Source organism: Python bivittatus, unplaced genomic scaffold, assembly GCF_059951505.1.
Source record: "Python bivittatus isolate LINGU-HERP-01145 unplaced genomic scaffold, Pbiv_v1 ctg000040_np1212, whole genome shotgun sequence".
Classification (NCBI taxonomy): Eukaryota; Metazoa; Chordata; class Lepidosauria; order Squamata; family Pythonidae; genus Python; species Python bivittatus.
In genome coordinates, this window is record NW_028277032.1 from 880408 (window position 1) to 896682 (window position 16275).

At 43.8% G+C, this 16275-nt stretch overlaps 1 protein-coding gene across 1 annotated transcript in view; it reads right to left on the bottom strand.

Moving 5' to 3' along the window:
* COL9A2 (collagen type IX alpha 2 chain) overlaps window positions 1-16275 on the bottom strand; it is a 60951-nt gene that overhangs the window by 2004 nt on the left and 42672 nt on the right. Inside the window, exons 24-31 of the mRNA XM_088153377.1 lie at window positions 14724-14795; window positions 13665-13700; window positions 10886-10930; window positions 8527-8559; window positions 6780-6926; window positions 3306-3360; window positions 1816-2004; window positions 420-497 (exon numbers count right to left, since the gene is read on the bottom strand). Of these exons, the coding sequence (XP_088009503.1) occupies window positions 420-497; window positions 1816-2004; window positions 3306-3360; window positions 6780-6926; window positions 8527-8559; window positions 10886-10930; window positions 13665-13700; window positions 14724-14795 (655 nt within the window). The remainder of the gene's footprint in view (window positions 1-419; window positions 498-1815; window positions 2005-3305; window positions 3361-6779; window positions 6927-8526; window positions 8560-10885; window positions 10931-13664; window positions 13701-14723; window positions 14796-16275) is intronic.

Here is a 16275-nt window from a genome sequence, read left to right on the forward strand (position 1 = left end):
TGTTGTGACAGCAGCTCCTCCACCCTTCCCACAACCAAAAGTGCTTGAATAATTCCTTTCCTACTTCCCAATAGGTTTCAAGAGAAAATGAAATCTTTCTCAAGGGAAACTGCTATACTGTAAAGATAGGCTATAACACACTGAGTTTATCACTTCAAATCCTTAGCAGTAAACATACCAGCACCTTCTCTAAAACTGCAAAAGATTTACATGTGGATTATTTTGTGCAATGTCTTGGAGATGGAACATTCATGGTCATTCCACAATTATCCTCCAATGATATCCCATAGTCAATGATTAGCCGGGGCAGCTGGGAATTCTGGAAGTTATTCCATATCTGGAGGAGAGCAGGTGGCATATTCCAGCAACCCAACCTTACATGTCTGTTCCTCTCGAGGCAGCCCCACAGATCATCTCACCTGGTATGCCTGGAGGCCCTGGCATCCCTTGATGTCCATGGCCAGGTTCTCCTTGGTCTCCTGTCTCACCCCTCTTTCCTGTAGGATGAGGAAACCGCAAAGTTTAACTCATATTCAATTCACACTTTGTAGACATATTGTTTGACGGGACCAACTCTGCCCTTCTTTCTAGTTGTAGAGAGCCACAGAAATGACCTTGGAGGGACCAGAGATGGTTTCAGAAACAAAAACATGCATTAAGCCAAGGAAACAGAGAAAACATTCGAAAGCAGCTCAGACTGGCTCCACCCTAACTCACTGGGATGTAAGAGGGGGAGGGGAAAAACATAGTCAGCTTTCAAGATTCTGTTGGTTTGGTTGGCTTTGGGTCGGTGCTGACTTCTGGCAAGTGCCTGGACAAGTCCCTGAAGTTTTCTTGGCAATATTTTCAGAAGTGCTTTGCCCTTGCCTCCTCCTTAGGGCTGAGAGAGACTAACTGGTCTAAAGTTACCCAGTTGGTTTCATGCCTAAGGCAGGACTAGAACTCGTGGTCTTCCTTTTTTAGCCTGGTGCCTTTAACTGCTACACCAAAGTGATTCTCTCAGATTCTGTTACTATAGCCTGTATCAATATAATTCCAGACAAACATGTGGAGTCTTGTTTCCTGACCTGGCCTATCTAGAAGGACTGACACTAGCCCTTATCTCTAGTAACTCACCTGGAAGACTTTATAGAGAGAAATCATTAGCTATTCCTGGTGCTTGGATGGACTGTGCACGTTCTACCAAGAAAAACTCTAGAAAAACATTCTGAAACCTGCCATCCTGCAGATGTACTGGGACTACAACTCCCAATGACATTATTTATAGTGAAAAAACAAAACATTCACAGCTTGTGAGACTGAAATGGGAAAAAGGAAGGATCCATTACAGAGTTCTAAGGGGTAGAGGCTGAATTCAATTCAGGATGAATTTTTAATGGTACCAAGGTAAGGGCACCATTCAAAATACTGGGGGATTGAACAGATGTTCCTGGCAAGGTTCTCCATGCAATGAATTCCGGTTGTTGTTGATATCCAATGAGTAGAGTATGAAATGAGGTATCCGGCAGTTGACTCAAGCCAAGAGTAATTCTTTTCCTGGCATGAATTACACAGTCTTCTTTAGCAAGATTTGTTGAAGTGTTATACAAATTTCAGCAAAGGAACAATTCCCCCTTTAGAGCCAACTTATCTCCTAAGGCATTAGGGTGGAGCCTTTTGTAATTTCTTTCTAATGGCTTCTCTGTGAACTTCAAGGATAAGGTTCTTTATACTGATCATGAATGAGCCCGCAGGTGTCTATTCACGTCTTCTAAATCCTCATCAGTCAGATAACAAACCCTTATATGATGCTTCCATGCAAAGACATCTTCCTACCTTTGGGTCCAGTGTTGCCTATCTGTCCAACAACTCCTACGATTCCTGGAACACCACGGGAACCAGGATGTCCATGGGGGCCTTGGGGGCCAGGTGATCCAGGAGGCCCTGGAGGGCCAGGCGGTCCCATCATGCCACTTCCACCCAAAGTTGCTCTTTTGGCACTCACCGCTAACTCTGCCAGTTGTTCTGTAAGGCAAAGATGAAAAGGAAGCAGTGCTTCACCTACCAGGCGTCTTCCTCCATCCCTACCAAATTCAGGAGGTTCAAAACAGACAGTGAAGACACGCTTCTCCACAAATGTACTTTGGCTTATGGAGACAGTTGCTGCTCAACAGCTGTGTTTACACAACTGTGTTAATTGCCAACCGAGCAGCTGTATTTGCACAACATGATGATCTGGATTAGTTTTCACTTGGTTAAACTATTTCTCGATTAATGTGTTATATGAACCCAGATAGTTTGTTGGCCTATCATTCAAGTTATTGTACAAATTCAGAAAATGGATTAAATCAGTAACCAGGTAAAGTGTGTTCTGTAAGTACGGCTTGACTCCTGGAGACTTTATGGATATGAACATGCAACATTGGCCTGTATCTTTTTTCAACCTCTTAGTCTGGCCTACAGCCTTGGTATGCCCTGGTGGTCTTTCCTCCAAGCACTGATCAGCCCTGACTCTGCTTAGCTTCTGAGCCTAGGCAATGTTGGCTAGGGGCTATCTGTCAGGCCTAGCCCAAGGAACTCCAAGAGACAATGCCAATTCAATCCAACTATGTTTATTAGCTACAACCTCTAGCAAGAATCTTCCCAGACTCAAACCCCAGCTCCCAAAGTCCTCCAGCCACAACAGTGTGAATTCCTCAGGGAGGTGCCAGCCTCATCCTCTTGTTCCTCCCACGCGGTTCTGGCGAGCTAAGAAAATGTTTATCTCCCTGAGCCCGGCCTTCATAATTTCATTCCATCACATCGTCCCTGTTTAGATGGTTTTACTGAATACAGGTCAACGAATGGCTATTAAGGCTAAACAGAACTTGCAGGTCAGAGGCAACGTGTCTCTAGCCCTGCACTTGGCAAGCCACCCACAGCCCATATCTCCTATCACCCCCAGGTCATATTACTAAAAATTGGCCAAATGACAGAACGTCAGTGGTGCAAAATTCAGGCTGTAGTCAGGGAGCTGGGGGGGTGGATTTTAAGGGTAAGGATGGGGGGGGTTGCCTCCCATTCCCATCCTAAAAATTCCAGTGAAACATACTAAAAAGGGCACCCTAGAAAGTGATGTCACACAGTGGCTCTTAATCAGGAAACCAGATTGCAGCCCTCTTAGCTGTAGTCGCAAAAATGCCCACACCCAAATGCCAGGCCCACAGGGAGAAGTCACCACCAAGCTCATGGTATTTAGTTGATGACCTTTAATTTCCCTTTTGTCCCTGGGCTATCCTACGGGTTAGTGTGTGGGTTGGACAGCAGTGCCCTTCTGATCCACTCACCTTGCAGCATCTTTACAACGACATCAACGATATGCTGATCTCCTGTGTCCCTGCCCTGGGGAATGGAACAGAACCAATGGATTGTGATCTTCTCCTATATCACAACGGCAGCAACCACGATGCTCTTAATCAGTTTGTCAGGACCTGAGATCCTGCGGGGAGGCTGCAAGTTTTTACACTCAAGCAGTGTCCTCTGCTTCAGTTCTCATGCAATCTTCACTCACCTCCCAGCTTCTGGGCTCAAGCATGTCATTCCTCTCCCTACCACACACACACAAGCTCTTGCACTGAAATCTTCAACCACAGATGCAGCTTTTAGTGGGAACTTATATGCAGGATGAATGATGCCTGGAGAAATGTGCATCACCTGTACTAAAAACAAGAAGGGAGCCATTTTCCCCCCCCCCTTCTGTAGGGAATATCTGACACTCCAGCACTCGCAGTAGCGGAAGGAACAAGGCACTGACTGAACAACCAGTTTTGCACTCTCCTATAGGTTGGCTGGAAGGAGCTTTGACTGGTATCTGATGTTCCAGCCAGTGTCAAGGCTAGCAGGAGTGAAGAAGATAACCCAGACAAAATGCTCTGGCGAGACTGGAAAGTGGAAATGGTGCTGCGTGGAAATATTAATAGTATGAACTTTGGAATCCTGGTGCCCTTCAGGTTGCAAATCTTAGAACCTGCTGGCTGGGAATTCTTGGAGTTGCTATCACAAGCCTCTGTTCCTAAACCTGATGATGAGAAATGTCACATGGATTGTGACATTACAGGGCAGAACTTGTATTGCAATGTCACAAGGTACTTGTCATCATTTGCCTCCTCCCCCCACCCCCGCCATCTCTCCTCCACGGATACCTGTTGTTGCAGTCCCAACGCAGCTGAAGAGCATAAAGCTGGAGAAGAGAGGTTGGAGAAGACAGGTCTAATTTGCACTTCTCAGCCATAAACATTTAGTCAAAATGTTTCATTTGGGATTCATGATCCTCCATAAATGAAAGATTATTCTCAAGATCGTATCACAATGAAAGAGAATGGGTGGGTGGGGGAGTTAGAACTTGTCTGCTACTGAAAAATGTGGACAGATTTGTTACAGATGAAGTCCAGCAAAATGTTCTGCAAGCTTAAGGGTTATTTCCACTCCTCTTCTCTGCCTGCATTCCTGACGATCATGTACATTAATCCCTGAGGTCAGAAGCAGGAGAAAAGGCAGTGAAAGAGGGCTGGGGAGCAGGGCAGTAATAGTTAAGATGCTGAGCTGGGATGGGAAACATCTGAGTCCAAGAACCCCCTGAGTCCTCAGAAACTCAGTGTTGATTATGGCTGGAGAAAAATTATAAATTAAATCATTCATAGGTATGTGTGTCTTCCTTTCCTCCACACCATTGAGACTGCAAGAATTCCTCTGGAGATGCAAAGTCTAGGACCTGCTGTCTAAGCAGTTGATTGAGCTGACAAAACAGCTGGATTTTGGAGGATGAAGAATCCCTCCTGGATTCTATGTTGCATGCATATTATTACATTATTACTATCTATCTATCTATCTATCTATCTATCTATCTATCTATCTATCTATCTATCTATCTATCTATCTATCTATCTATCGCCAGGAGTCAACACTGACTCAAAGGCACTATATATATATTGAGCAGCTGGATAGCATAGTGGTTAGAGCACTGCTCTTTGACGTGGGAGACCAGAGTTCAAATTGCGGCTGGTACCTACCTTACCAGTAGGGTTCCTTGCACAGGACCCCTAATGCTTCACCTGCCTACCTCAGATATGAGAGTGACACGAACTAAGAGAGTCATGCTGTCTTGGATGTCGACTGGATTAACAAGGTCTGCACCAGCTGTTGGGGAACCAGGACAATCTGATGATAAGTGGGCTACTGGAACAAACCATACAAGACAAGAGAACCTGGAATTGATGGAATGCTACTACAGCAGTAGACCTAATGAGAGGGGATATATGAAATGTATGAGGGAACTATGGATGGACAGAAGACCCACATCCACACTAACTGAGAAACAGCTAGTTACCCAACGCTGGTTGATAGTGAAGAGGAAGAAGAATAGCGAAGAGGAAGCTGCTCTCACAACTTGAGATAAACCAACTACACATTACATCCCGGACTGAAGAAGACCCAGAAGAACAACTGAATGTGCAGCCAACACTTGAAGCTGGAATGTCACTGTGAGCTGGCCAAAGGAGGACATGGAGGTTGCCAATGTGAAGACCCAGAAGCTCCTCACAATGTGTGCTGGTTTCCACCCCAAGTCCAACACCCAGAGACTGTACACCAGCCAGAAAGAGGGCGGGTGGAATCTGGTGTGTGTCAAAGCCACTGTCCTGGATGAAACCCAGAGCAAAATACATCACTAAGATGGCACCCAAAGATGAGCTGCTGAGAGAATGCCTGAGGCAGCAGCAGACATGGGAGGAAGTTCAAGTGGAGGAAGTGCCATGGCAAGACAAGCCCCTGCATGGGATGAACCATTAACAGATAGCTGAGATGGCTGACATTGGGAAATCCTACCAGTGGCTGGAAAGGGCTGGGCTAAAAGACAGCACTGAGGCACTGATCATAGCATCACAAGAACAGCACTGAGCACCAGATCCATAGAAACAGGGGTCTACCACACTAGACAGGACCCAAGGGCCAGACTGTGCAGAGAGGCCTCAGAGACAGTCTATGTAGTAAGCTGAAGGTCCTTTACTCTCCACTTATACACAACTGAAGTATTGGTGCTTCAGCAGAATATCTTTGATGAAAATGAAATTGCTTTTAAAATGTGAATGCCTAAAGGAATGTCTCTGCATGCAGCAGAGATCTCAGTGAGAAGGGACTCAGAAGAGACCTGCTGGAGGAGGTTCAAGCAGATCCACCTGGCCAAACAGTCTGCTTTCACAGTAATGAAATGCCTCTCAGAAGTCAAGGATCAGAGCTTCTCCAAAGGCAAGTTGCAGTGGGCAGCCTCCTCTAGGACTGAACTTTTGAAGGAGGAATGGTTGAGTGACCAGCAGAATTAGAAGGCCAGGCCAGGCCAGAGCAGGGCCACACTGATCTTTGACAAGTATCCCAAGTGAGTTGTCTGTAATTCTGCCCCTATGCTGTTCCAGGAAGGACCACAGATCCAATCTGTTTTTGCTAACAATTACATGCCAGGAAAATCCTGCCCAAGTGAATGCTTACAGGCAATGACCCACAATGAATCATTCTCAACACACAGAACTTCATTCTTTTAGTCTCTAAGATGACCTCTTCTGTAGTGAGGTCTATACACCAGGTTGACACAATCCTTCAGAGGCATGGATTTGAACTCCTAGAATTCTCCACAATGGCCACACTGGATAGGGAATTCTGACATTGAGGTCAATACATTTGGAAAGCATCCAGATTGGCCTTAACACTGTTGATCCACCAGCTCTGTGGTGGCATCTCACCACAGCTGGAACTTTGTGGTATTTACTTACCGGGGCACCTTGTGGTCCAGGCATTCCAGGTACACCACGTTCCCCATTAAGTCCTCGAGGGCCAGGAGGCCCTGGGAAACCTCTGACTCCAGGTGCTCCGGTGTCCCCAGGAGGTCCAGGAAAACCTGGCTCCCCAGGGATACCTTGCTGTGAAAGGACAAGAGGCTAGTAAGACCTGATTTCTTCAGACTCACCATGGCATTGAAAAAAGCTCTCTGACACTACCAGGAATTCTTTAAGCATGCCTTCACAAGACAGGAGTTTTTCCAGTTTGCTATTCCATGTTCCAGTGACTTGTGAGAGGCCTCTGGAAGTTCACAGCCAGGTAAGCTGGTAAATCCATCCCATATTGCAAAGCTCCAGCATAAAATGGGCTCAGCTTTCCTCTTCCTGGACAAGGGGTTCCACTGGCTTCTGGGCCCTAAAGCTCCCAGTTTATATAGACCAGTGTTTCTCACAGTGTGGTCCAAAGACCCCTGAGGTTCCCCAAAACCCTCTCAGGAGCCCTTGAAATTAAAATTATTTGGCAGCCTATGTTGAAAAATAATATAATACAGGCAGTCCTTGCTTAGCGACCACTCATTCAGTGACCAGAGTTATGATGGCACTGAATGAGGAAACATATGATCAGTCCTCAAAGTTGCAGCTATCACACCATCCCACAGTCACATGATCATGATTCGAGCGCTTGGCAATCGGCATGCAATTATGATGGTCTCAACATCCTGAGGTCACATGATCACTATGTATGACCTTCACTGCCAGCCTTTCACAAGCAAAGTCAATGGGGAAGCCAGCACAAAGTTGCAAGTCATGGTCACATGACATTGCACTTAACAACTGCACATGATTCACTTAACAAGCAGAACTGGAACTGCCAGAACTGCCATCGTAAGTTGGTACGGCCACATGATTTTTCACTTTACGACCATGTTGCTTAGCAACAGAGTTGTTGGTTGCAATTACAGTCATTAACTGAGGACAACCTGTATTAAAATCCCAACAAACAATTGTGAGAAGAGGTAGTAGCAGCAAATGCATCAATCTTAATTTTTAATATGGTAAATATCAATAAATATAACTTATACAAACAAAAACTCTTTTGGGGTCCTTTATAATTTTTAAAAGTGGGAAAGAAAAAAAAAAGTTTAAGGAACACTGATCTAGACTATGTTAAAAATCATTGATGGGAAAAGCTGGTTCAGCTTTTTTTTTTTTTTATTTTTATTTTTACTTTTTTTTCTTTTTTCTTGTTTATAGTTTGTATTACTTTTATCTGTATAATGTAATCTTCAATAAAATTATTATAAAAAAGCAAAAACAAAAATCTGCCTCAACACAGTGAATACCAAACTTTGTTTTGTATTATATTAAAGAAGATTGCCTGATGTTTGCCTTAAAATTTACTATCAATTTTTTATTCTTTGCTATTTGAAGGTGTTAAAAATGTAAAACAGTGTAATTCTATGGTACAGAAAGGGGATAAGCTACAGAGCTATAAAACTATTTTTACATAAAGTTACAGATCCAGCAAAATTATCATTTTGTTCCTAGCATAAATAACCCATTATTCAAATCTTTTTTCCCATAAGAACGATTCTCTCTCCTCCTCGATCATAAGATTATATATATATTCCATATATATATATATATATATATATATATATATATATATATACACGGATAGCCAGGCTAAACCACACTGTTCAAGATAAGATGTATTTTGCTCTTAGTAGCAAATAATCACCTGCCCTTTTGGTCCAGGCTCACCCAATTCACCCTATAAATAAAGAACAAAGAGAAAAGTTTAGCTGAGGCTCCAAACACCTAAGAGATTTCATTCATACTATCAATATACTACAGAAAATATTGCATTAGGATCATATGGGCCAAAAGATAGGGGAAAAAATACCTTAGTTTTATTTCCCACCCTTTAAGGAACAGAGGTATCAAGGAGAAAAAAGACAACTTGCCTACAAATTAATTGGCTTATTTTAACGCCCTTCTCATGTGAATCTTCTCAAAGTGATTCACAGCACTGGTTTACTAAAACATTGGCCAAATCCTCCTTCTTTGCCTGTGAACTGCCTAAAGGCTGTGGCCCTCCTGGCCATTTGTGGAGCTTCTGGGATGTCACAGAGTGGAGTCCTTGGTGCTCTCAGAGCTTGGTTGTTTGCTTGCAGACGTTCCATTATCTGAGTAGGTAACATCATCAGTGCACTGATGATGCATGATGATCAGATGATGATGAACTAAATAACATCATCAGTGCATTGATAATGCATGATGATGATGATGATGATGATGATGATGATGATGATGATGAGTGCACTGATGATGTTACCTAGTCGGGTAACGAAATGTCAGCAAGCAAACAACCAAGCTCAGACAACACCAAGGACAGCACAGTTCAACCCTAAGCTACAGAGATTGTCTTCTATTGGATGTCCCAGAGTGTTGGCAGGCCTTCTAGCAGCTCCAAGGAAAAGTGATCAGAGCCCTGATTAGCAGTGGGACATTTCTATGCAGCAATTTTGGGACAATTGGCAAAATTTGGCAACAGAGGACCTCTGTGCAGAGAAAGACTAGGTCATGGTCACTGACAGGAAAGGAGCTCAGGAGAAAGGAAGGTCTAAAGGCTAAAGAGCTCAAGCTGAAGGAAGACCCAGCTGTACTGTTGGGGAATGGAACTGATATCGGGCCAGATCTTCATCAGCAAATCTCCCCTTACACAATTTGCTTTGGCATGAGTAGCCATTGCAGAAGATACAGACTGGAGAAGAATGACTTAAGATGATTCTGAGCTAAACTACCTTGGAAACTGGTCATGAGTTTAGCCAGAATCCTTGACCTGTCTTTCTTCCATTTTGGAGAAAAATCAGACCCAGGACTCCTGATTTGGAATGAATTCTGAATTCAGATTGTGGTACAGTACTGGATAAGTTTTCTACTGAAAAGCGCTCCCCCCACCCCAGTTCAGGAACAAAGTGCCACAACCACACTGGGCTTCTGAGTAGGGTTCCTGAGGCCACGCTCCAGAAGGGAGTGGTCAGGACCAGGCCAAAAACCAAATCTTACTTCTTTCCCTTTCATCCTACAGTTAATAGGATGACTGTCCATGTCATGTGTGTCATATTTCCCACCTTCTGTCATATTAAAACTTATAATTTATTTATTTACATTTAATATATTGATACGCTGTTTCCTATGCTGAAGCATCTCAAAGTGGCTTGCCATAAATGCAGCAAATAAATACCTAAGAAAGAATACATTAAAATAATAATAAAAAATAAAGCCTTTCATTATCAAGGGGGCAAGAAAGAGTTTTCTAACTGTCATACCAGGAAGAAGAAGTTCTCCGGTACCTAAAAGTTGTTGTAGTGAATTTTACTTGGAAGGAGGGAGCATTCCAATATGGGGCCCCATCAAAGAGAGGCCTTTCCCTTAGGGCAGCTGCCAGATGGCATTTGGTGACCAACTAGGTTGGTAATGGTGATGCTAATCTGCCTGGTCTGCTGGTTCCAAGTTGTTCAGGACCTTGTGTGTCATAACTGAAATCTTGGACATGTCTTGGGAGCTACACCCAGTTGCTTCAACTGTGGTATAACAAGGGCATGGCCAGTTGTCCTACTCAGCATCCTGGCTGCTGCATTCTTCACCAGCTGCTGCTTTCAGACCAAATACAATGGTAGCCTCACATATACCACTTTTGAAGAATTCTGGGGGATTGATTGATTGATTGATTGATTGATTGATACACCACATTTATATAGCTGCCCATCTCACAAAGCGACTCTGGGTGGCGTACAACAATTGACATAAAATAGCAATGCCCTCAAAGCAGCTCTGAAACCTCACGTTGGGCATCTCTGGCCTATTTAGCTACATATTTCCCTGAAACTGCTGAGCCAAATCCAAGCATATTTCTTGAGCAAGTCAAGGAGGATACTACAGACCAGTGTTTCTCAACCTCAGCCCCTTTAAGATGCGTGGACTTCAACTCCCAGAATTCCCCAGCCAGCATGCTGGCTGGGGAATTCTGGGAGTTGAAGTCCACGCATCTTAAAGGGGCTGAGGTTGAGAAACACTTCTATAGGTCATCTCACCTTCTGTCCCTTCTCTCCAGAAAGGCCTTCAACACCAGGATCCCCCTATGAGAAAGGAAGAGCAAGTCATAATAACAACCAATTACATCCAAATCATTTATTCTGCCCCAATCCCAAAATCCATCCCATCGTTTCTTGCCTATGCCCTTCTCTTTGAGCCCTCCAGAGGAGTCTCCACCTTCCTAAGGATTTCATTCTGCAGAGCCCATGACCTTTGTGGGATACCAGCACCTTAGATATATGAAGCCTGAAGGTCAAGAGATTCATATAGCCTCTGCACCCACATATTAATTTTGGGGGAACACCAATAAACTGAACAAGGAAGCATCATTTGAAGCCAAATCCTCTGGCAAGATGAAGTCAACCAATGGGTGAGATATCTTGGCCTGGTACTCCAGGCTTTGGCAGTCTTGAGGTTAGACATATAATACTTTGGGATGGAATGGCATTTGAAACAAAACAGACCCTTCAGTTCAGAACAGAGTTGCCAGACTCAGCCTGGGCCGTGTGCCAAGATCACATTTTGTTCATGCAGAATTAACAATAGTGGTTCCTAATTAGTTTCACAGCCAGATTAAAATGCTGGCACTTCAAATCCTTTCATAAGTTTAGTCCCAGGAACTTCCTGCTCACACTGATACATACAGTTCCTGAAACCATCAGCTGTCCTCCTATAGCAGGTTGTCACTGCAAAGAGGGATCTTCTCTATTATATACTCTCTATTGTCCGTCTGAATCCAGGTCCTGAAACTCTCCCACTCAAACAGCAGGAGCTCTGGGGAAGACATTTAGTTTCTCCATAGCTCAGGTTGAGGAGACCTGCCTGCATTCAGTTCTGCATTGAACACCAAGGATGTTCCTTCTTTACTCTGCAGACTTTTCTCTGCAGAATGGACTTCTAAATGTTTTGTTGCAGCCCCTGGAGTGACAACTTTGCTTCGTTTTTCTGTGGCAGATCACAAAGTTCCAGTACTAGCGGTAAACCAGTACTGAGAAATGTCATATTTTCTGCACTTTCCTTACTATCCCAGGTCCTTGGCACTCTAACCTGGCATCCTCGGAACTGTCAAGGATCTTGATTTTATTCCACCATGAACATGACTTGATCAGGGGAAGGAATGAAGCTGATGGCTCCCAGGCTAGAGAGGACTGTTATGTCAACACAGAACAGGTACCTTCGAAGGCCGTCAAGAGAACAGCCAAGTGTTCACTGACTCAGGAGAGCTGGAGGAAAAAGCCTAGAATTTAGACCTCAGAACACAGATCTGCGTAAATGCTTTGACTTCTGTGTACTGCACTGTCTTCTCTGTGTACCTAACTTCATTCTTGTTTGTAATAAAGGAACTAATTTAACCCAACTGTGTCTGTGAATGTTTTGCCAAGTAAACCCATCTCGGAACAGGGTTAAGTGTTCAGAGAGCTGAGATTTACAGGTGTGCCACTTGTGAAACCTGACAACCCAGACCTGCTCATCTCCTCCTCCTTTGAGCCAATAACTCCTTAGGCACTAGATCCTACTTTTTAGATGCCTTCTTCAGGGAGACCCCCCTGGTACCTGAGTCATTCCCTGCTAGATCAGCTCTTCTCAGCCAGGAGCCTCCCACCTGTACCTAAATTCATAAAATCCTTAGCCAGCACAGCTACTGGCAACACTAGCTAGAAAGTTGAAGTTTAACACATCTGGAGGGCCCCTAATTGAAGACAGCTCCTCTAGCTACTGGAGCAGAGGGAAGATACTTATAAATTGTCAAGTTTGGGGATAGCTTGACCTCTGCACAGCAGCATCCACAGGATCTGATGCTTTCATTAACAGAATGAAAACAGCATTGCGCCATTGCGATGATTGATTGCACCCCTTTTGTACATCTCAGTCTCGAGATCTGCTGGTGGAAGGGGTGGGGCCAAGAACATTCAGCCCACTTTTTCTTTGGGGGACTTTCGGTGGAAAGGTGCTCCCGTATGCCTCCTGCTCCATTTCCCCCCATATCGGAGGGGAAGAGGAAACAATGCAATGTCTGAAATTCAGCCATTTTATAGCAGACCAGCAATGCAATTTCAGGATCCCGGGGGGAGGGGGAGCAGCAATGGTATGCTGGGGGCTGCAGGAAGCCCACCAGCTGCCTAATCCATGCTAAGTGAAGCCCATTTGAAGCTGCAGCTGAGAGGAGACTCAAATAATCAGCAGGCGGAAGCGATGGTTACTGATTTTTTCGCAAAAACAGATTCTTAGCTCATCACGCAGATTGCTTGGGAAAAAGACATTCCAAAGCTTCAGAGAGATCCTGCCTTAATAAATGCTCTAATAAAAGAGGGCTATCTCCCATCTCAAGATTCTGTATTCTAACCCATAATTCTTGGCATTAAAACTCCTTAAAGAAAGCCCGTGTGAATCTTGCTTCTACGAGCACGTGCTGCAGTTTAAGCGCTTGACACCCATTTTTCTCCATTATCCCATTTAATCTTTTCGCTTGTCCAAATGTACTGAGACATTCTGGGCTAACAAAAATCTTTCTGTTTTCCCTTATTTATTTCATAGCTATTGACTTGGCTGTATCTGCTGCTGTTTCTCTATTGATTTCTATGGATTAATTGTACGACTCTTTGTATTTTTGTTAGTTGTTGAGGGGATATTTTATGCTGAAGGTACAAGATCAAAACTTAAGAAATAAAATATGATCAAAAGAGGAGACAATAAATCGCTAGTTGCTTCACTGGGGTAGCTCTGTAGAAACAGTGATAAAAGGACTAAAAGGGGAAAAAATGCAACAGAAATACTTACAATATCACCTTTAGATCCACTTTTTCCTGGGAAGCCCTACAGAAAAGAAGAGGGGAAAATGTGAAATTTAGAAGATGTTGAACCTATTACAGCACTCCACCAAGGTTTTCAACAGCTTTATTCCAAATGTGTTGGGACTCAACAATTCCCAAACTGAATATCTAGGAAAACTGAGGCCCAAGGCAGACAGACAGACAGACAGACAGACAGACAGACAGAGAGGAAAAAAAAAAAGGTGGCATAAAAATCTAATCATCATCATCACCATAATCATCATCTGGGAATCACCAGACCATGCCGATGATGGGATTCAATGAGCGCCTAGTTGGCTACTGCAGGAAACCAACTGTTGGACCCAATAAATCTGATACCGCAAGGTGGTTCTTGTATTTTTCTTATACCGGCAGCTTTCTAATTAAGCATCTAAGTCCCCATTCTGGGGCGCCATCTTTAATGTTATCCAGAACAGGACAAGCCGTCTTTCAGCTTATTCCTGCAGGAATAAGAGTGTTAAGAATTGCCTTGCATGCCAGTGGTGGTGGGGCTGAACAAAGGTGTGGGCAGGGTTATAGCCAAATGTGGGTAAGGTTGCCATTCGCTCTCTCTCTCTCTCTCTCACCCACACACAGACATTTTTGGGGGGCACCCATATTCTGAGGATCAGTAACACAACACACAGGAGTACTATGACCCCAGCAACTCCACTAAATGGCACTCGAAGATCTCCACAATTAAAACATATTTTAATTCAATATCTAAAGTGGCCAAAATCTCATTAGATGGCCATATCTGATATGCTCTATGAGGACACATAAGCTATTATGACATCTGCATTTTTTTCTGTTTTAATTAATCTTTTAACATTCTGAATTTCCGGATGCCTCACAACGCTATGTGAAATCATGCAACGCTGACAGCTGCTGGAAAAATGTGGCAGCCAGGAAAGACAGGGATTGCAAAGACGGAAATCTTGCAGAGTGTTTCTGAAATGAGAGCTTTCAGATGGCCCTCTGCTGATCACATAATATTGTTTTCAAGTCAGGAAGATCAAAACGTTACCTTGCTGCCTTTAACGCCTGGGAGACCTTGGGGGCCTGGAATTCCAGGGGGTCCCTGCTCTCCTTTTGGGCCCTGGAAGGGAAGGGAAGGGAAGGGAAGGGAAGGGAAGGGAAGGGAAGGGAAGGGAAGGGAAGGGAAGGGAAGGAAGAAGAATAAAACATGAGGCAGAAGGAAGGAGAGGAACCAAGTGAACAAAGCCAGCTAGACCGACAGACTCACACACCACCCAACAGTTTCTTGCTCATAGAATAAAACCTGAACTTTACATTCAATAGGTTTTGGATGGAATGGGCAAAACTGAATTCAGACTGCTTTGCCAACCAACTAATTTTGGTGAATCAGTCAGATAATGTCTGTACATTGTGTGCATTTGGATTTAAAGCATTCCTTCCTCCCAGTTGGGCCATAAAATCAAGGTTTTACTGTATCTGGAGGCCACGAAACAATAGCTGGCAAAGACTTCACATGAAATAGCTTAGCTGTTTTCATGGGCTGTCTGAAAGATATACAGTTCGTAAAAGCAAAGTGTTGTTAATTAAACAGCAATAATTTATACCTTGCCTGGTGGATACATGCTAAAGCAATAAATTGAGGGTGGGGGGATAGCTCTTCAGTCTGACATGGCGGATGGCCTCTCTGGTTTGCATCTTAAACCATGTAAAGGATCTAAATCCATCTAAAGGATTATGTTATGAATCTTTGCATTATCTGCTGATATTTTCCAAATACTAGAGAGTCTTCAAAGAGTGAAATGGTTTTCGCAAGGTTAGAGAAAGCTAAACAATTAGCAAAGTTGAGTGTCTTTGCCTTGTAGCTGGCCACACCATGAAGCAAATGGACCTTCTGCCGTTGAAAAACCTGGGGATTGACATGGACCGCATCCATCTTATTCAGAAAAATCATTTAATCCATGGTGGGGGGAAAAAAAAAAAAGGAAAAAAATGTCTATCCGGTTGCTTAAGCCCAGTTTCTCCCCTTTGATTTTATTTTGAAGATCAGATTTCGGCTATTTCAAGCTATTTTATGTTTAAACCCTGCTTGCCCGCCTGATGGAATAGTTCCCCTTTTTAAAAAGTTTAAAAAGCCAAGCGACCTTCATCATTCAGCAATGCTGGTGTGAGTTACAGCATAGATAAATGGCACCTTCATCATGATTAAATCAAGGCTGAGCAACCTTCTGCTGACAAATGGTCGCACTGAACATGAGGGGAGACGAAAGCCAGAGGAGGTGGGCCAGGGCAGGGATTCTGTGCATTTTCTCCCGGATGTTTGGGGCAAGTTTTGGAGAGAGGGATGGGAGAATGAGATTTTCCAGCGGTAAACCTCCTTAGGTTTTATACTACATTTGTAGGTGTTTCCCATCTCGGGAAAGTGAGCAGCTGTGTGCCAATTCTTTTGCCAAATCAGAGAGGCTCCAAGACACCACACACACGTACACACAATGGAGAGCAAGGTTTCAGGGGTGGTCCCAGTCCTCAAAACCCTAAGTCTGCTGATCCCCCTCTTAAATGTCCCTTCCTTATGATGTTGTGATTTTTTTGTTCAGTCGTTA